Source organism: Oryx dammah, unplaced genomic scaffold (assembly GCF_014754425.2).
Source record: "Oryx dammah isolate SB20612 unplaced genomic scaffold, SCBI_Odam_1.1 HiC_scaffold_13, whole genome shotgun sequence".
Taxonomy (NCBI): Eukaryota; Metazoa; Chordata; class Mammalia; order Artiodactyla; family Bovidae; genus Oryx; species Oryx dammah.
Window position 1 is genome coordinate 26608337 of NW_024070197.1, and position 20068 is coordinate 26628404.

At 50.3% G+C, this 20068-nt stretch overlaps 1 protein-coding gene across 1 annotated transcript in view; it reads right to left on the reverse strand.

Annotated features, from left to right (window-relative positions):
* ZFHX3 (zinc finger homeobox 3) overlaps positions 1 to 20068 on the reverse strand; it is a 242341-nt gene that overhangs the window by 155207 nt on the left and 67066 nt on the right. Inside the window, exons 2-3 of the mRNA XM_040253212.1 lie at positions 8345 to 11136; positions 2967 to 3463 (exon numbers count right to left, since the gene is read on the reverse strand). Of these exons, the coding sequence (XP_040109146.1) occupies positions 2967 to 3463; positions 8345 to 11090 (3243 nt within the window). The 5' untranslated portion in view covers positions 11091 to 11136. The remainder of the gene's footprint in view (positions 1 to 2966; positions 3464 to 8344; positions 11137 to 20068) is intronic.

Consider the following 20068-nt stretch of genomic DNA (forward strand, 5'->3'; position numbering starts at 1 on the left):
CCAGTGACAGACCGGAAAGCCACACTTCTGCTGGTGCCCCTGAGACTACTGGTCTGTCTCCTCAAGCAGGGAAAAGGCAGAGGAGAGGGTGGGAAGAGAGGGTGGGAGACCCGCGAGGAAGTCGAAGCCACTACGGCCACTTGAGCAGATGCAGCAGAAGGCAAGTGTGGGCATCTCCTTGACCTTGAGCAATCTGCCAGGGAACCAAGATGGGGTGAGGCAGGGGGGTGGGGCAGGGGCGAGGGTGAGCCATGGGAAGGGGGCAGTGAGGAGGGGCCGTGTGTGAGAAGCTGGGTGCCCTCCCCGGGTCAGCAGCATCTGGAGCTGTTTCTCTAGCAGACAGTAAAGAACTCGATTATATCCAGTTAACTGTGCTCTAAACTGATTATGCATGTGCTGGGCTAATGGATTACATTAGCAAGAGGAAAAATAACATGCAATCAATCTCCATTTACCACAGGCCACACCAGGGCCTACAGAAAAGCTGACTCTCGAACCACCTCCGATCCCCACCCGAAATCCCAGGTCTGACAACAAGACCCTGTGCTAGGGACCCCCTCGGTGGCAGGAGAAGTTTATCTCAGTCACATCGCAGGGCAGAAAGGCCTTGAGGCCGGCACTAAAATGGTAAGGTTCTGGGTCACATCTGGGAGTGGGTGGGAGAGCTCCCCACCCCCCACGGCAGAGTCACGGGGACATTTGTTACCCAAGCTAATGAGACCAGACTAACGACCTTCGGCTCCTGATCCAGGGAATTCTGTCCTGAATGTGGGTGGAGATCACCCCTGGCGGGTGCCAGCCATCCACACTGCCTGGGCACCTCTCCTCCGAGAGCTGGTCCCCGCATCCCACCCTGCATTCCCACATCTTCACTTCTGCAATGCTGCCTTTTCTGAGCAGGAGACTCCTCCATCTTTACTAAGAAAATAGATGAGAGAACTATGGCAGGGGAGGATGAGCGTTCGGGGCTAGCTGAGCAAAGCACAAAGGGTGACGCTCGAGTCGCTTCCCTCACATCCGCCGTGAACACCACCTCTACCCGATTCTCAAGGTGTGCCCAGAGGACAAGGAGTGGGGACCAGCAAGATTTGCAGTCAGCGAATTCCCCCAAGTTCTAGGCCCTTTGGAAGGAAGCAAACTCAAGGCTGCTCTTACTGGAGGCCACAGTGTGGACAGTTAATGACCACCCCACACATTCTATAACCTAAAAGGCAATGTTTCTCCTCGGATGGAAGAGGCCAGCTTCATGCCACCTCTAAAGGACCGCATTCAAAGCTGCATACGACCTTCCAGGGCTGCACCGAGTCCTTCGTACTAATTTTTGCTCAGTTGGGTCGTTTAGAAACTCTTTTTTTTTTTCCCCATGGGTATCTCCATCAGGTTTTCGCGACCACACTGGCACCACCCTGTGGCCAGTGAGAACCTCCGATCTAAACTGATGGCCAGGAGCCTCTCTTTCCAAGGGTGGCACCCAGGGAAGCCAACCAGTGAGGGTCCAGCTCACGGAGAACAGGGCGGGCTTGGCTGTCTGGTGTCTAGACCCTCCCCTCCACACCGCTTAAGCCCATTCATGCCTGAGTCAGCAGTCAATTCCAGAACATTCTATCCCCACCACCTTGTGCCCGCTTTCTCCTCCTTTCCCGAAAATGGTTCCTCATCCATGCAACACAGGCCTCTAGACAAGGTGAGAATGAGCAACTGTAAAATGAATCGCACTTATCAATCTCAGCAGAGGCTGATGTGGGGACAGGATCAGGGTCTTCCTTATTTGGAGTCTCCGTTTAAAATCACTGTAAGCAGAGAGGGGATTCAAGGAGCTCAGGGTGAGGGGCAACCTGGCCCACAAATGTGGGAATCGGTGTGAATGAAAGGGGAGAGGCTGATAACAAGAGGAAGGGAAACGGAGAGATAGGGAGAGGGCGTGGAAGGGACGTGGAGGGAGGCTGGGCAGATTTATGGCGATTTGTACCTGATTGTTCATACTAAAGCCATTATGGGATGATTAGAGAAAAAGGTGAGGCTTTAAGTCCAGTGAAAATCAATAGAAACGTCTGGAGCAATTCTGCCGTGCAAGTGGAAGGACTATTACAGTATCCGAGCACCTCCTCCTCGTTACCGTCTATGGACTGAGGGCAAGAAGGAAGGGGGCAGGGAGGGGTGAGAAAGGAGGGCTGGGGTGAGGAAGGAGGGATCTGAAGGAATGAGAGGGGGAGAGGACTTAGGAGGAGGAGGAAGGCAGAAGCCCAGCAAAAAAAAAAAGAAAGAAAAATGAAAATACGAGGACGAGAACAGAGGCATAGAACACGGCAAACAGGAAAAAAGAAAAAAGGGGCCCCTCACTTGACCGTGTTTTTCCCCATAGCACTCATCACCTTCTAGCCTACCATATAATTTATTTACTTTGTCTATCACCTATCCCCCAAAAGAATGGACGCTCTGGGAGGGCAGGGACTTTTTGTCTGCCTTGTGCATGGATGCAGGCTCAGAACAGGGCCTGGGTTATGGGAAGGGTTCAATGTGTATCTATTGAATGAATGAATGAATGAATGAACAAGTAAACAAAGCACCCCAGGGGGCATTCAGGGAGCAGAGGCTAAAAATGGGGGAATAACCAGATGGAAAAGGAGAACAGAAAGCCTGCAGGGAAACAAAGGAGCACAAAGGTAAAGGGGGAACTAGGAAAATGGCAATGGTGAGTTAGGAAAGAAGTCGGTTCTAAGGAAGGTAGGTGGAACAATGCATAGTATTGGGCTGCTATAAATACAACCTGGCCCCCAAATGAGGCACCCCGCAGAGAGATCCTTCAGTTCCCAGCTGAAGCCCTCCACCATGTCACCAGCTGCCCTCCCAATGCCAAGGCACCAGCCAGTCCCTCCAGTTAACGGCACGAAGTGTCCGTCTGCCCCCAGCCTTCTGGTCACCTGGGGGATCTGCTCCGCTCCTTCCGGAGACAGTCCGAGGCTTACCTTGTACAGCTTCAGGCTGGCCTCGTGCCTGGAGTTGACCGTGTGCAGCCGCAGCTTCTCCAAGCTGTTGGTGTAGTAGTCACAGGCGTTGCACTTGAGGTGGACGGGGTTGCCGATGGCCACGCACTTGAGCCGCCATTCGTTGGCCTTGCCGCCCTCCTTGATGTGGGCCACCAGCTGGTACTTCTGCACATGCTTGTCCGTCTTGCAGTGCAGCTGGAAGTTGGCCTTGAGCTGGGTGTTGTAGCGGCAGAGCTTGCACTGGTACGAGTCCCCCATCGCTGCCTTCCACTCCTCCTCCGGGAGGCTGCGCTCCACGCTCATGTGCAGCCCTAGCAGGTCCAGGGTGTCCGTGGTGAACTTGTTGCAGACGGCGCACTGGAAGAGCTTGAGGGACGGGTCGTTGGTCTGGATGAAGCTCTCGCCCAGGTGCATCAGCTCCTCCGACACCAGCTGCCCGCCCCCAAGCCGCATGTCTAGGGGGATTTCACCGCCCACTGCGGGGAAAGAGAAGGGAGAGAATCAGAGGCCGGGCTCGCAGTGTTCCCACCTGAGGCGCTGCCCACCCTCCACCATCCCTGACCCAGGTTCCAGCAGAAAAAAAGATCACATTTCAAGCAAAACAAGGTGCTAGCCGCTGCAAAAACTTACAACGAAAATCAGCTTGATGTGGTCAGATCTCTCTCATGGACATTCTGAAATCTGCGGAAGGTTGTGTTGTTATGTTTGGTTTTTCTGTTGTAACAGAATGCCCAGAAGAAGGTAGGAACCATATAATCTCTTGAATGTTTGAATTCAGCTCCTCATTCAGATCCACGACAGACATAAAAAGCATCACTCACTGGACGTAGGAGAATCTGAGGCTTCAGACCCCAAACTGAGTCACAGCTGCGTTCTAAGACCCCCCCAAGCCTTTGCGGCAAATCAGAATTGGGCTGAGCAGCAGCGCTGCCTAGCAGAACTTTTTGTGAAGATGGAAACTCTGGGTACCTGGACTGTCCAACATGAAAGTCACTAGTCACGTGGCTATGGGACACCTGACATGTGGCTAGGATAGAGCTGGGGAGCTGCATGTTTCATTTTTACTTCATTTACAGTTAGGTCAGTGGCTACTGTAGTGGACAGCGCGGCTCTAAATCTGAGATTTCCGGAATGATTTCCTTATTCCTCAGCACAGCTGCCTGTCAGAGGCGCTGGCTCCTCCCACATCTCCCCAAGAGTACAATCATTTCCTGTCCACGAGTCCCCACACGGCGTGGAACGTAAGTCTACTCTGGGACCCGTCACGTTCCCCTCTGGCATTATCTCAGCCATTCAATACAGGTGCAGCCTCTTTAGGACAAGGATCCAATCTTCTCCTTGCTGAACCTCTATAGAGGGTACCCAGCCCTCCACACAGGGGCCCAAACATCTGCCATGCCAGCCAGGGTACAGAGCAGCCAAAATGTTACAGGTTTGGCAAGCTGGGTGGAGATGAGCAGTGAAACGCAAAGGTCAGCTCACAGCCCTGGAAAAATCGGGGTCTGAGACGGCTCTGCTCCTCCCTCTCCAGCCCAGCTCTTTCTCAGTCCATCATGACCCTGCATAAACCGAGGGCCGGCTCTCACTCACTAGCGCCAAGTTAATACTGTGAGCTCTTATTTCTGTCACGAGAAAGGCTTGGAAAGAGCAGCCTTCCCTCCATTACCTAGAAGCCTACAGTCGAGCAGAATGCCGAGCGTCGGCTTCTATTTTTTGCTTCTCCCCTAAACACACACACACTCGAGCTATGTCTCCCCGTGCCACTCCCCAACTGATATTTAAACCTGACCTTTCACATGTGGCTGGGCTGAAGGTGTTTTGTTTTTGTTTTGATGACTGATTAGAATCCAACTTAGTAGCTAATCAAAGAAAAGATGATACTATTAAAAAAAATTTTTTTTCTTATTTCTGCTGTATGAGCTCCTCACTGAGGAGCTCAGTCCAGGCTTGACTGAGCAGAGTGGCAGGATTTGAAGCCTGCGGACAGTCTAGCAAGCCAGAGAAATCTTTTGCATACACGTGCAAGAAGACTCTGGAAGCTTTCTGCCTGTCTTCTCTCTTGCCATCTCCCCTGGTGAGAGGAGCCATAGCTATGACATTCTTCTTAGGACAGAGAGAAAAAGAGATGGGGAGGGAAAAAAAGCCTAAAAGCTCCATCCCTTAATAGGGATGCAGGCCAGGCAGCAACCACAAAACACATTCGATGTTCAGTGAAAGCAGAAACTGCCCAGAGGCTAAGACAAGGAGCAAACATATATTTGTTTCTGATGCCGACCACCTGAAGCATCAAATCTTCTTCAGTTTTAAAATTTAACCTCAACACATCAATACCGCTCCAAAGAGAAATTCAGCTGTCACTTGCTGGGTGCCTGAGTGAAAGTGAGAAGTCCTCGGAACACGCAAATGAAATAAGTCCCTGTTGCCATCCCAAGCTCTAAAAATGAAATGTAAATCCAAGACAGAAGCAGAGAAGCAGTGAAATGAGGGTGATGGGCAAGCCAAAACTCTCTCTGAGAACTATACCCTGGAGAACCACACACAGGGCTTGGGCTCCCACACATCCCCTGGGCTGGAAGGAACAAATCCATTCCCCAAGAAGTGGAGGAACCTCACCCAATTCACAGGCAGGTCAGGTGCGGGGAGGGAGTGCGCACTGAGAACTTAGCTGGTGCCTACTCTTGAGTCACGCCGGATGGATGGTCTTGGAGAGGACCCCATAGCCCCCCACATTTAATTTTAAGGCTGGAGACTGACACCCTGGCACAGAGTTCCGCCCTGAGCACATTCTCAGAGAGACACAGGGATTAAAAGACACCTCCTACAATCAAAAGCAGAATCAGAGGCGTTCTTAAACCTGGTGCAAATGTCCCATGGCCAGCTGGCTACTTAGGAAACACATAGGTGCCTTGGCGAGCCACCCATTTCTCCATGCTGTGCTAGACTATAATCCAGACGGATGTCTGGAAGGATGGTCATCTGGACTCAAGCCTAACATCTCACCTACAGATTGACGCATATTCAAGCAGACCAGACCAATGATGCCGAGCTTTTCCTTGACAGAGTCTAGAACGCACACGTCCCCAGGATCAGTGGAGGTTCCATCAAAGGGAGGAAGAGAGCCCTGACTTATGTGAGTAGGGGTGTCGTTCACAACCGCTACTTACCCCTGCAGAGCCCAGTAATGCCTCATAACGCCCACAGCCTTCTCTCAGCGCGCCTAAGGACCAATCAGCTGGGCTGCACACGGAACTGAAAGCTACGCTCTTTCTATTTGCCTACGCTGCCTTCTGCTGAGGTCCCACGACTGAAATAACGGGTCCAGGTGGACACATTCTATCACTCCCACACGCACGCAGGCTTCTGGCGTCAAGTATTTTTGTCACTCTCACCCTCATCTCAACAGCGCTCGTGGCTTCAGGCAGGCACGGGAGGTGTTCAGGGACTCACCTCGATTGCCAAGCAGTGATGCTGGAAATGCAAGGGCCCTCCATTGACTACCTGGATAAGGTCTTTAGAAGGAAGAACACTATTCTCTTTAAGAAATAAAGTCCGGATCTTCTATGTATGTGCAGAACTCAAGGATCCGTTTCATGTCTTTCGCATCTGCCCTCTGCTCATGATGCACAGTGTCCCGCAGACTCACAGACAGTGGGTGCTAAAAGCAAGCCATTTATCTACCACTCAATTCAAGCTGCAGTCAGGATTACTGGTTTTCAAGGTAATTAAAAAGTCTTCACTTTGACCCAGTATGAACCCATACATTTCCTGTGTCTTCGTTCCACTTACATTATATGTGATTTACTCCAAGACCTGCTTCCCCAAGATTCTAAATCTCCAGATGAAGAAAACCCCACCCCACCCCACCCCACCCCCACTGCAGGCTTTAGAAGCAGGACAGTCTTTGTGAGTACCGATGCCACTCATAGGTGTGCAACCCCCACGGTCACTCTTCGGACAAACAGAATGACTGATCCCTGTGCATCCGTGATTGACCAGTAAAACATCTTCAAACTGCGTGGTAAGAAAGGATCCACCACTCAGTGTTCCAAAATGGAGAAGAAGATTCAAGTTGCCAGGATTCAAATTTAAATGCATGGCAGGAAAAACAAATTAGATGCCGTGAAATACAACTCATCCGTAGCAATTAACACTGAAAGACCACACAAATAAAGATGTGCCCACTGGGGAGGTTTAGCCCTCTGTGTGAACCTGCGCCATTCTAAGATAAAGGTGCTTGCTCATGCTTTGTTGCCAAGAACGATTTACTCCCATGTTAGTAAGGGGATCGTGTGTCATTCAGGACGTCACTGCTGGTCTCAAGAGGTTAGCTGGGTCAGGGAACAGAGACCAGGCATGTGTGGTTGGGGCAGGCAGGGCCCGACCACCACACTGGTGCTCATGAAACTGGTTTGTACATTTGCTTGCTATAGAAGCTCTTCCCTAGAAGTGGTCACGGTTCTTTTCACATGAAGAGTCGTGGCTTTTGGCATCCAAATCCTGTCCTCTTGGTCCCATTCTGGCTCAACGAAGCCAATGGTAAGACAGTTTTCCAACATGAAGCCACGTACTCCATGGCAACAAAGGCTCTGTTAACCAGGATCTGACACTAAAATCAGGCTTTCTTTAACGTGCAATTTTAGAACTTATGTGTTACTCATCTATCACATCTCTCCTCACGGTGCCCCCCCCCCCGGTCAACCGATTCCTAACTATACTAACCACTGGCAACTCACACAAGGTAATAAAAAGAACCCGCCTCTTTAAAGCATCAAGATCCCAGTAACAATACTGGAGAACATGGGGAGACGTATCTGGGTGGCTCCTGGTCTGCTCACAACCAGACCTGGCTTATTTAAATAGGTTACACCACAGTTCTCAGATCCTCTTTCAGATGTGACTGTCCCTACTGAAAACTACAGTGACGCTTTCCTGCACATCTCAATAACTATTTGACAGAACCCGAAAATAGAGAGGAATTGTGGTGATTTTTCAAATCAAGAAAGGGACAGATAAGGGGGGGCGGGATGAGAACAGGAAGGAAAGTTGACCCAGAGCCAAATACTAGAAGAAACACTCAACACTTCACTACACTTCGGTGGAGCCGGAGGGCACCTGTGTCTCATGTTGAACCCAAACCACCGTCCACAGGCTCCACATAAGAGTTCAGGGGATTCTAGAGGAAAAAAAAAAGATGTGATGACTGGATGCTCGAGCAGAGTGCAGAACGACTCTCAAGACAGCAAAGGTCCACGAAATCCATGGGACTCGAGAGAGTCAGCGGGGACCTTGGCCCACGCACACGTCCTCCCCGGTCTCACTCCCATCGCTCAGGACAGACACACACGGGGCAGCCTCACCTAGAGCAGGCGTCATGGCGGCCACGGGCCCGGCGGGGTCCAGCTGGAAGCCGCTCATCACGAATGGGGCGTCCGGGGCCGCGCTGTCCACCTTCAGGCTGGGCAGGCTGGCGCTCTGGGCCAGGTAGTACTGGTAGAGCTCGGCCTCGGCGGGGGCGGGCAGGCCGCCCAGGCCCAGGTGGCGGCCGTGCTGGACCTGCGTCATGCTCTGCTGCAGCAGCACCATATTGTGCATGTGCTTCTCGCTCGTCATGTGGATGCGCAGGTTCCGGGCCACGTTGGTCTCGTAGTCGCACACCTCGCACCGCCAGGTGGGCTTGGCTTTTGGTTTGGTGGGCGAGGGGGCCCCGCAGGAGCTGCCCATGTTGGCCGCGGCGGCAGCCGCCGCGGCTGCGGCCGCCGCCGCCCCGGCCGTGTGGCTGAACACCTGCTCCCCCCCGCCATTCTGCAGGTTCTGCATGTTGTTGAGATGCTTGTCGGACTGCATATGGATACTGAGGTTGCCTTTGGTCGTTGTGGAGTAGTTACACACCTCGCAGCGGAAAGGCTTGTAACCGCACGTGTAGCTCTCGCCTCGTGCCAGCCGGGGGTGGGGCTGCCCGCTCTTGCAGTAGACGCAGGAGCCCCCCGGCTCCGGGTGCTTCTCCTTCATGTGCGCCTCCAGCGTCTGCTGGTACTTGTAGTGCCAGTTGCACTTGGGGCACTTGAGTGTCTTGCACGAGTTGCGAGAATGCATCATGGTCATGTGGCCGCCCAGCGAGCGGGAGGAGCCCAGGACCGTGTCGCATTTGGGGCACTCCACGCCGCTCCCCGAGGGGCACTCCCCCACCCCGAGCTCGCAGAGGGAGCCAGCGTGCTGGTGATGGGGGACGAAGCCCCCCTCGTCCCCCTCTGTGCTTTCATTTGGTTCTGGTGCTGTGGCATTGTCTTTATTGGCACTTTCTTCAGCAAAGTCCAGCCTCCTGCCGCCCTCTGCCACGTTGGCCCTGACGCCCTCACTGTTAAAGCTTAAACGATTCCTCCTGTTCGCACCATCAAAGACAACAAAGGAAGAAGCGGAATTAGAAGCAGTAGAAGCTGCACCCCTCGACAGGGTCTGGAGCACATTAGGCATTAAGGGGGAGTTAGAAATGCTTTGGTTTGAGAGAGCAAGGTCCTTTTTGCTGCTACTACCTGCCGCGGCCCCAGACTCCTCCGGGGGCCTGTCCTCCAGCTCGTCATCCAGCTCGCTTGGAAAGAGTCCTTTGCAGCCCTCCTCCTCCTCCTCTTCCTCCTCCTCTTCCTCCTCCTCTTCCTCTTCCTCCGCCTCCTCTTCCTCCTCCTCCTCCTCCGCCTCCTCCTCGGCGGGCTCTGCCTTCTCCGAGAAACAGTCTGGATCACCCACTTCTTGCTTCTCTCCTTCTGCTGCCCCAGAGTCCTTGCCCTCTGAGGATTTGGTAGGACTGGAGGCCAGAGGCCCCAGGGGGACTGAGGTAATGGGGGTCTTCAGGACGGAGCTGGTGAGCCCGCCAAGGTTCAGGAGGGTGCTGGGGGTCAGGAGACCCGCCTGGGGCTGCTCGGGGCCAGCGGTGGGGCCAGCGGGGAGAGCCTCCTCCCCTTCCATTCGAATGCCACTGAATTTCCCATAAAAACTGTGTCCGGGGCCTATGAGGTTAGCGGTGGAAACTAAAGGGAGTTGAAAGTTTTTGTTTTTTGGTTCCAGAAAACTTACAAGGGGTTCCTTGTCTTTGCCGATCCCTTGGATGATGGCGGAGATGTTCTTATTGCTAAGAATCTTCCGCTCCTCTTCACTCAGGGTCATTCGATGGTCGTGCACCGCGTGGGTCACAAAGGAACGGACGTACCCGAAGGAGAGCTTGCACAGGAAACACATCAGGATGGGCTTCCTCTTGCCGTAGAGCACGAAGCCATCGAATTTGGACAGGTCCACGTTGTTGGGAGCATCTTTGGATACGCAGGAGCTTTTGGCAGAGCCGTCGCTGTTTAGGTAATCCTTGTTGCTTTTGTGTCGCACGTCGAATACGCGGAAGCTGTGCAGGACGGGGCTGAGCCCCGCCAGGGCTGAGGTATTCGGGAAAGCCTGGTCTGGGCCTTCAAACCACTTCCCGAAGGATGAGGCTATGTGGAAAGTGTTGATGATCTGGGGGTAGACGGGTGCCGCACAGGAAGGGTCCCCTTGCTTGCCCCCCGAGGCGGCGGCGGCGGAGGGGAGAGAATTCAGGAAGAGCGACGGGAGGGGCCCGCCGCCGCCGCCGCCCACGCCCCCGCCCTGGGTCAGCTGGCTCAGACTCTCGACGATGTACGCCGAGCCGTCTGGCTGGAACACAATCTCCCCGGCCAGGTTCTCCACGTCGCTCTCCTCCTCCCCCTCCTCGCTGCTGTCGCTGCCGCTCTCCTCCCGCGGGGGCGGGGGCGGCGGCGGCGGCGGGGGGCGGGCGCCGGGGCAGTGGTGCTCCATGTAGGTCTGCAGGCTGGCGAAGGAGGCCGAGCACTCGTTGCAGCTGACCTCCTTGCCGGCGGCGGCGGGCTCGACGGTGGGCCCGGCCGGGGCGGTGCTCTCCGCGAGGCGCTCATTGAAGGGGGCCCTCAGGCCGTCCAGGGGCCCGTGGCTCTCGCTTGTGGGCTGCTCCATGCTACTGGGTTTGTCGGGGAGGTGGGTGCTGTTGAGTTCAGTCCATTGCTGGTGCTGAGGGATACCGCACCCATTGTCCTTCCCCGAGACGACGGGCGAGTCACAGCCTTCCATGGTAAGGCCTGCGTGGAGCTTTCATTGCACCCAGTACGGATCGGACCTGAAGGGCGGAGGCAAGGGGGAGAGGAGGGAGAGAAGGGGGAAGAGAGAGAGAAAGGAAAGAGGTTAGGAGGGCCGAGGCTAAGGTCCTGCACAGAGCACTCTGCCCTGGCAGGCTTCTGTCTTCCACACCCACAACAGAGACGGCGGGGCAGCAGGGACCCCGGGCCGTCGCCCCACCCCGTCCAGGCTTAGCGGGTGGGCGGTGCCCCTGGGTGTCACAGGAGGAGCAGGGGTCAGGGAGAGGGGCGTCAAGAGAAGCCTTTTCTGTCTTCAGACTGTCAGCTGCTGCACCCCTGGAGACCAGTTTGAATTTGAGATCTTTGCAAGCACAGCGTTAAAGAGTCAGGGCCTGGCGATCAGGCAGGGGTCAGGAGGAGGCTTGTTTTCAACTTGCCGGGACACAGAATGGTGGCCCCACCACATACAGATGGCAACACAAAGCCACCCCTGTTGCCCACACTGTCTGTGGGCCAGGAGAACACCTGGGACAGACAGAGAGACAGGAGAAAGACAACTTTGCAGCCCTAGAGAAAGGATGATGAACCTGGGCAGGGACATGCCATTTGATTTAGAAGCGAAGTTGTGTCCTTGCTCTTACTGACCACATTTTTAGTTTGAGAAATTCACAGAGAAGTGTTTGAGGGCTGCAGGGGTCAAGGACAAGTGTGTGGGCCTGGGCAAGCTCTGTGAAGCCCCTCAAAGGCCCCATGGCTGCAGTCACCCTGTCCCAGTCTTGAACACACTGTCTCATTTTACAAGTAGTAAAACTGAGGCCCTAGATCTAAAAAATAGCTCCAATGCCACTGGGACACTAAGAAAGGTGGCATTCTTAATTCCCATCTCCTCCCCGCAACCCACAGAACACACTTGCTTGTGACTCAGCTGGCTTCAGACTCAAAATACGGAGGTGCAAAACATGAGTGTGATGTTTCTAAGAAGATCCACCCAGACTCTCAGTGGGCTGAGTCTGCCGCCAGCAGGGAGGATCTCGCCCTGCCTGGATGGAGCGCATTCACCACTGACTGGGTGGGTTCTGCTGTCAAGGATCTCACAGCGAGCCGAGATGGCAGCTGGGCTCCGCCAGCCCCAGTTCCACACCTGCCTCTTACTTATTAGTCGTTACCCAAGCAGCTGTCCTTCAGCCCTGGGGCTTTTCCGTTTCCGACTCCAAAGTGCCACTGCGCTCAATCTGCCCTCTGAGACCTCATGTCCCTGGGGAGGGAGACATTAGATCGCTTGCCTCTGCTCTGCTCCTGTGGCAACAACATCACAGGAGCGTTTCTTCTGTCTGGCCCCGCTCCTACAGGCAACTCAGTGCCTCGCAAGGTTTTCAAAGTGCTCGCTGTGAATCCCAGGCCACCCTCCCTGCCACGCCTCCTTCCTGGAGAACACTTGGCTGCTTCTCCACCCACCATCTCATTCACACACAGTGGATGAAGGTTTTGGCTGGGTTTGTTCTCCCCAACCCCCGCTTCCATCTTCCCATTCTTTTTTTCATTGCTTGATTCTCGACTGCACAGTGAACCAATAGCTCCCTCTCGGGAAAAGATGGGGAAAGCAGGTTTACCAGAAGTTTCAGGAGAAACAACTTTTTGGAAGAACATGTCATATTTTGTTTGTTAACACACAAGCACGCACGTGCACACACACCAGCTCTTAGCTTATAACCTCAAATTCCATTACAACAAAGTTTCATGTGCCTTAGAAAAGAAATATTGATTTTAAACAAACACAACTACACTAAACCAAACCAAACAGCAAATGCGATGAGACATCCTCACAAGGCTCAGTTGGGATACAGGTGAGAATCCAGGGTGGCTCTTCCCTAAGGATGCGTGTGATTGGCTGGATATCTGATTGACAGCTTGGGCCAAAAAGGTTGGCAGGCCTGAAGAGGCGGGAGGGTTAACAGCCCGATTGTAAAATCAATGTAATAAATGCTTAGTAAGTTACAGGAACATGCGGGAAGGGGAGGCCACGATTGATAAAGGAGAACAGCTTTGATGCTTCACCAGGGACTTGTGTATTGACAGCAAAGCCAATCTCTTCTCCAGCCTGGACTGGGCTGAGAAACCTACAAAGCGTTTACCAATTAATTGGTGGGCTTTTCTTGCTCTGCTCTCTTCTTCCTCCTCCTCCACAGATCATCTGGTTAAGGGACTGGGACTTTTAAAAAGTCACCCAACTTTATTTTCTATTCTTCAGCAAAAGATGTCAAGAAAAGATGACCTTGTGGGCAAAGACAGATATCCTGTGGCAGCAGGTGACACTTGCCCCATGAGGGGGCACACATAGGGGACCCCTCATTCGCAAGGGGGCAACAGCCCACTGAGATGCTGGTGGGAAAGATGGAGCCCGCTCGGGATCCCAAGCACCTGCTCTGGGCTTCCTGTCAGTACCTGCTGGCCAGGGTAAGCAGGCGGCTCTTGCCACCTTGCTAAGCCAAGTGTGGTTCGGGGCCAAAGAGCCTGTCTTCGCCAGGGAGCCTGTGAAAAATGCAGGCTGTCAGCCCTACCCCAGATGAGAATCTGCATTTTTAATACCATCCCCACGGTCTGTGCATTACTGAAGCTTGAGTGAGACACTCTGCTTTATGACAGATTGCTGCTCCTCTGCGCTTGGAGCCTATGCTGCCAGGTAACTAGGCAGGGTCAGTCTTGGGCTCACTCACCAGTCCCTGGGAGGTGCAGGGATGGAGGGGCCAGAAGGGGACCAGAGCACAGAGATGCAGGAATCTCTTAACGCTGCCCCACCTTTGAGCCCCAGGATCTCAGGCCCTCTCCCACCCGGCCAGCAGTTCCTTTCGCTCTGTTTATCAGCCAGTCAATAAGAAAAAGGTAGTTCTTACTTAAGGAGGCAGAAGTCAACTCGAGGTCGATCAGCACTCTGTCTGTAAACATGGTTTCCCGTAAAATCAATGATCTTCCGTTATAGAGGGCAGCCTGGGAACCCAGCGGGTCCCCGTGCTCTTACAGGCGGCCCCCCACCCCGGCTCTGCACCCCTTCCTCCTTCGGTATGGCTGGGGCTGGCTTACACACCATAAACCCTCACCCCTTCTGGCCGCCTGCTCCTCTCCAGCCATTTGCACCCTTGAATCCCCTTTAAACACAAGACCACCAGTGTTGGACTCAGCATGGGTTGTTTTTTTTTCTTGGTGGTGGTGGTTTTAAGAATTCAGTTAGATTTCAACAGAGCACATCTCTTCAGTAAGAGAGTTAACGGGAGTGGCCTAGCACTCGCGCACTCTCTCTGCTGAGCGCCTTCCTCTGCCATTTGAGAAGTCCTCTTGTGGAGAAAAGTTCTAACATTTTCATCAGGAACCCCTCCCCCATTCTTGCTCCTCTCACAGGTTACAGTTTCCTTGAACCTACCTGTAAAACCCCTGCATTTTTCCCAGTCTCAGTCTTTTATTTTTCAAAGACGGTTAAAAAATGGTAAGACTCCACCCTGTTATCCCGGGGGACCCCCCATTAACAAAGTCATCCATCTCCCTCTTTCAACTGAGAAGACGTGATGTGACAGCTTTATCACTCTCCCTTAAGGAGGCAGGCCAGGGCTCCATGCAACAGTTACAAGGAAGCTGGTGAAGTTACAGGGGGTGCAGCTATGAGGAAGGGGAGGGGGCTCTGCTGTTGCTCCAGCTCCTGGAGAATTAAACACCAACAGTCGCACTGTGTAATTTTAAATTGTTAATTAGCACAGGGTTAATTAGGCGGTCCTTTCACAAGAGGCTGTCTGGCAGAAAACCAAGAAAAGAAACAAAGGGGGGAAGAAAAGAAAAAGAGAGAGAGTACAGATGGGAGAAACTGTTGCCTCCGTGAGTAACCCATGCAGCATCACCAGAGAGAAGTGAATGGGTGGGCTCCTAGGGGTTCCCTGCTCTGCTGGAGGGGGGCTTAAGTGAGCACCACCTTCCTGAAGGCGATTTGGCAGTGGGTGTCAAAAACCTCAAAAATGCACGTGCCCTTTGACTCAGCAATTACCCCGTTCCAGGAAATAATCCAAGATACTCACAGAGATAGAAGATTATTCATCACAATGTTTGTAACAGAAAAAAAAAAAGATGGCAATCTGGAGAAGCAAGGTATTTTCTAAATTACAGTGCATAGCATTCCATAGGATGTTATAAAATATCACTTTTAAAAGAAACTATGTACAGGGGTGGGTGGGAAATGATCACACAGGATGCTGAATGAACAAAGCCTATATAGGTTCTGCAAGTGGAAATCCGTGGGATTTCTGTCAAACCATTTTACAGAGGTAATTGCTAGGGGATGAGGTTATAGGTGACTTCATGTCCTACTCTGCGCCTTTTTTCCCCAAAGCTTTTTCAAAATGAAAACCATCTGAAGGGAAGCCATCACTTCTTGAGTGTGGCATCATGGTAAGGCCTGTGGGTCCAACACCACCTGGATGCTTATAACATTCCATAAGATGGGGGCTATTTTCTGCCCCATTTTGAGGCTGGGAAAACTGAGGTTGCTTGACCTAAATGACAAATGACATAATGTTTGTCAAATAACAAACGAAAGCCTAAATGACAAAACCATAATCTGGCTGTAGAGCCTGTGTTCTTAGCCATTCTACTATGTTTTCTTGTCTTTTTTTTAAGTTATTTCTCTCTTCTTTTTTTTTTGCCCCACCATGTGGCATTTGGAATCTTAGTTCCCCATCCAGGGATCTAACCTGTACCCCTTGCATTGGGAGTGCAAAGCTTAACCACTGGACCACTGGTGAAGTCCCATCTTCTCTGTTTTACGTTAATGTCTGTTTCTCAAAGAGAACTTCAGCACATCTGACAGTCGCATTCAATCTTTAGGTACCAGGGTCTGTTCCAAGATCATGGGCTATCTGTGTAAAGGAACACTACCAGTTCACAGACACATTTCTCCCTCTTTTTTTTTTTAACTTGGGAGTGATAGAGGAGATGAGAGTTCAAAATGCACTCTCTTACTTGGATATCTTCACACAGGAAAGAAGGAATAAGAGGCCCATTATCTTGACTTCTTTCAAGGAAAAAAAAAAAAAAAGGCAGTTCCAGAAACTATAGATCAAAAAATGTATTAATCCATTAACTCAGCATTTACTGTCCACCTATTATGTGTCAGATGCTCAGAGAATCAACAATAGGAATCAGCTTACATTCTTGCGGGGAAAGACTGCAAACAAATAAATATAATGTTAAATGGCAAAAAAGCACTCAGAAGTAATATAAAACAAGAGAAAGGGGAGGAAGATGTGTATCATCATTTTGGATAAAGTATATATATATATTTTAGATTTAAAAGGATGTGTTATAGACTATATACTGCAAGTTCCTCACAGTTTTAGAAGAGTCGACAGTTGTTGAATCACATCTCAGGGAGGAAAGGTCCTGAGGACTCAGCAATTAGCTGTAGGTTCAGTAAGAAAATTCACATAAAATAAACTGGAAAATAGCTTCACTTAGACTCAATGATCTGAGAAATGCAGTAGAGGGTCCTTTTTGATTTTAATAACGTATCCCAAAGTTTATCATTTCTGTGTATCTAGGGGACCAAATGTCTTTCAGATAATAAAGTCTGCCCGCTCTTATAGCTGGAAGATGTTATTACCTAAAGTACCCACTCAAAGGTCAATGTGTCTGGGGACATGCCTTAAAGTCCTGCCTTATCCCTGGTTCCCTTCACTTAAATCGATAACTTTAGGGGTGGATGAGACCAAGCACATACGTCAGTTGAGGGGACTAACATGCTAAATGGTGGAATCAAGACTTTTTTAAAAAAAATCTCGGTAAGTTGGAACAACAGGCTGAAACAAGATGAAATTTTGAAAGAAATAGGAAGCCTTGTATTTAAGTTCAAGCAAGCTGTAAAACGGACAGGGAATTAAAGAGACTTGGATTAACAGGAGCTCATGCAAAAAACAAACATACCTGGAGGTGTTCCTTCACTAGAAATTCAGAGGCAGCCTAAAGCTGACACAATGGCCAAAGATGGAGATGTGGCCTCTGGGCTACAGGAGTGCCTCTATCTGTTACAACTGAGCAGAATCACAGCCCTCTTGTTTTCTCTAACTGCATGAAGAGTGTTATGAGCCATGTGGAGGAATCTGGTAAGAGGTGTACTGACTAATGAATGGCTGACCATGATCAGCTCAAGAGCAAAAAAAAAAAAAAAAAAAAAAAAAATCAAGGTTCCCATTGCAGGGCAAGACAACCACCCTCAACCATGCGAAGCCCTGCCTGCCACATACGATGGGGATTAGTTCCACGTCTCCTACTGAGCTTTAGGGTTTAACTAGGAGTAAATGAGGGGCAATTTATTTTAAAAATAGAGTTCAATTCAATATAAACAAAAATCTTTCTCTGGATTAATTAGAGTTCCCAAGTGGAATGCTGACCCTGGTTTCATGCGTGGAGAAGGGCATTTTGCTATGGCCAGGAGGTTCCACATCAGGCCGCCTCTTGGGTCGTTTGAAAGGTGAAGATTCTGTTCATTCCTGGTGACCCACTGGGTTATTCAGTCAGCTTTATCAGCTTTAACCTCCTCCTCTGTGATCCCACCGTTTTGCACATGGTGACACATTGCAATTCTAGAGTTATCATACTGCTGTAATGATGTGTTGACTTGTCTATTTTTGCCATGAGGCCATGAGCAGTTGGAGAGCAAGATCCATGTCTCATTCATCTCTCTATCTTTCACATCCACAATATAACAGGTGCTTAATAAAACCAAGGGGAAAATTAACATATTTGGAGAAATGATAACACTTTGAGAGAGGGAAAAAAATAAATGATCCCTGGACACATTCCTTCTTTTCCTCTAAACTGAAGAAATGTCTGGTGCGACCCTTCTCCTCTGAATGGAAGCAGGTCTCTTTGGAGAGCCGGCCAATTTGGGGGCTGGGGCAGGGAGAGCACAAGATGAGTGTGGAGCACCTTTCTGAGCCAGGACATAAGGAAGTGTTCTAGGAATGAATGAAGAGTGTGCCCAAAGGCCCAGGAGCATCTGCAGGGGCTCTCACTGCCTGAGCCTGGGACAATTTCAGCAAGAAAGTTACATGAGAGTAAAGGATTACAACCCAATATATAAAATTAGAATCCATGATTCCATACTTTATTTTTTTTTTTTAATGTGGCAGAAGGCAGAGTTCTTGCTTAGGGTGGAAATCCCACTAACAAATACAGAAGGAATGATAAAGTTAGGACAATACCATCTGGTAACCATCATCATAGTAGTAACCCATTCAGCAAAGAATCAATGAATACTAAAAGCAGTGGGTGAAAGTTTGAGTAGTTACAGAATATTTACAGTCTCAAAGAATCTCCCCACAAGACACTTATTAATTACAGAAGGAAAAACCAGTGACTTTACGCTGGAGAAGCCTGGCAGCACCACCTCCCTTCATCACATGGTCGAAGTGAGGACCACCAGGAATGAGACAAGTAGCTATCCTGTGCCTCCTGAGAGGATGCACTAAGAACATGACATCTCTTCCGTGACATGCCTGCCAAAAATGCAAAACCCAAGTCTAATCACGAGAGAACAGCAGGCAAATCCAAACTGGGGACAGTCTAATGGCCTAGGCTCTTCAGAAATTTCAGTGTCAGGAGGCAGAAAGACACACTATTTCAGATTAAAGAGTTAGACCAAAGAGACATGACCAATGAACAAAACACAGAATCTGGACTTTTCCCAAATAAAGGGCACAGTTGGGACAACTTGCAAAATCTGATTAAGGTCTGTAGATTGGGAAATAGTGGTGGATGAATGTTAGTTACTAATTTTGGTAACTGCAGTGTGGTTATATAAAAGAGTATCTTTGTTTTAGAGGTAAAGGGGCATTCTGTCTCCATTTTCAAACTGCTTAGAAAATATATGTGTGAGAGCGTGTCTCTGTGCAAACATGCATGACGACAAACACACAGATAGAAGGGACAAAATGCTATTAATAATATGGGAGAGGACAGGATGAAATATATGTGAGAATTCTCTATTCTATCCTTATAACTTTCTTGTACATCTGAAATTATGTTAAATGAAAAAAAAAAAATTGTCCAGTGTGGGAACTCTATGTGTTGAGTCTCCCAAAATACCTATAAACAGCCAACCCAGCCTGATCATCCACCCTTATCTTCATTTGAAATCCATTCCTGGCACAGCTTCATGACAGGAGGGAGGCTTCGACGGGAAGGTGCAGACAGATAGAGAATACTTGTCTTCCCTTTCTTCAGCCAAAAGGTTCTAGATAGAACTCCCTGGTTGGAGACGACAAACGGCCATTCTAATTCAAGCAGGATTTCAAGTAACACATGCTGAAACCTATTTACTGTGGCATCCTGATTCAAGACAGATTTCCCTAACCTGGTGAAGAGCAATTCTAAATATAATAGCAAGGATAGCCACCACGGAAAGCAAGAAATCCAGCAACCTACAGAGAGTGGGCATTGCTTAACATAGACTAAAACAAATTAGCAAAATACACAATGATGAATAAACTATCCCCACGGTCTAAGAAAAAAAAGAGAGAGAGCCAAGGGTAACCTAGGTTTGGAGATAAGTAGAAACCTCATTCAAGGGGCAAAGAAATAATACCCTCAACTGTTTAGCCTAGAATCCACTGAAGAATCATATCCAATTCCATTCTGTGCTTTACACAACAACGGTATTTGTATATTGCTGCTGCGTGTAAGTCAGTAAGTGTTAAACCATAAATAGGCGTGATTCCAACTTCTTGGTAGCTATTTCCCTGTAGCCTTGAGAATCATTCTGTAACTATGGCGAGATCAGGGAACACACACGTGCTGGAACAGGTTTCCTGTGTTGCAGGAGGACCACTGCCCGGAAGGCCCAGAGAATCGTCCAGGCCCTGGGCTTCATGTTTGCTAATAACTGCATCTGTGCTCTTTCCAGCGTGAACATAAATCAGCCTAGAAGTGAAAACTGCT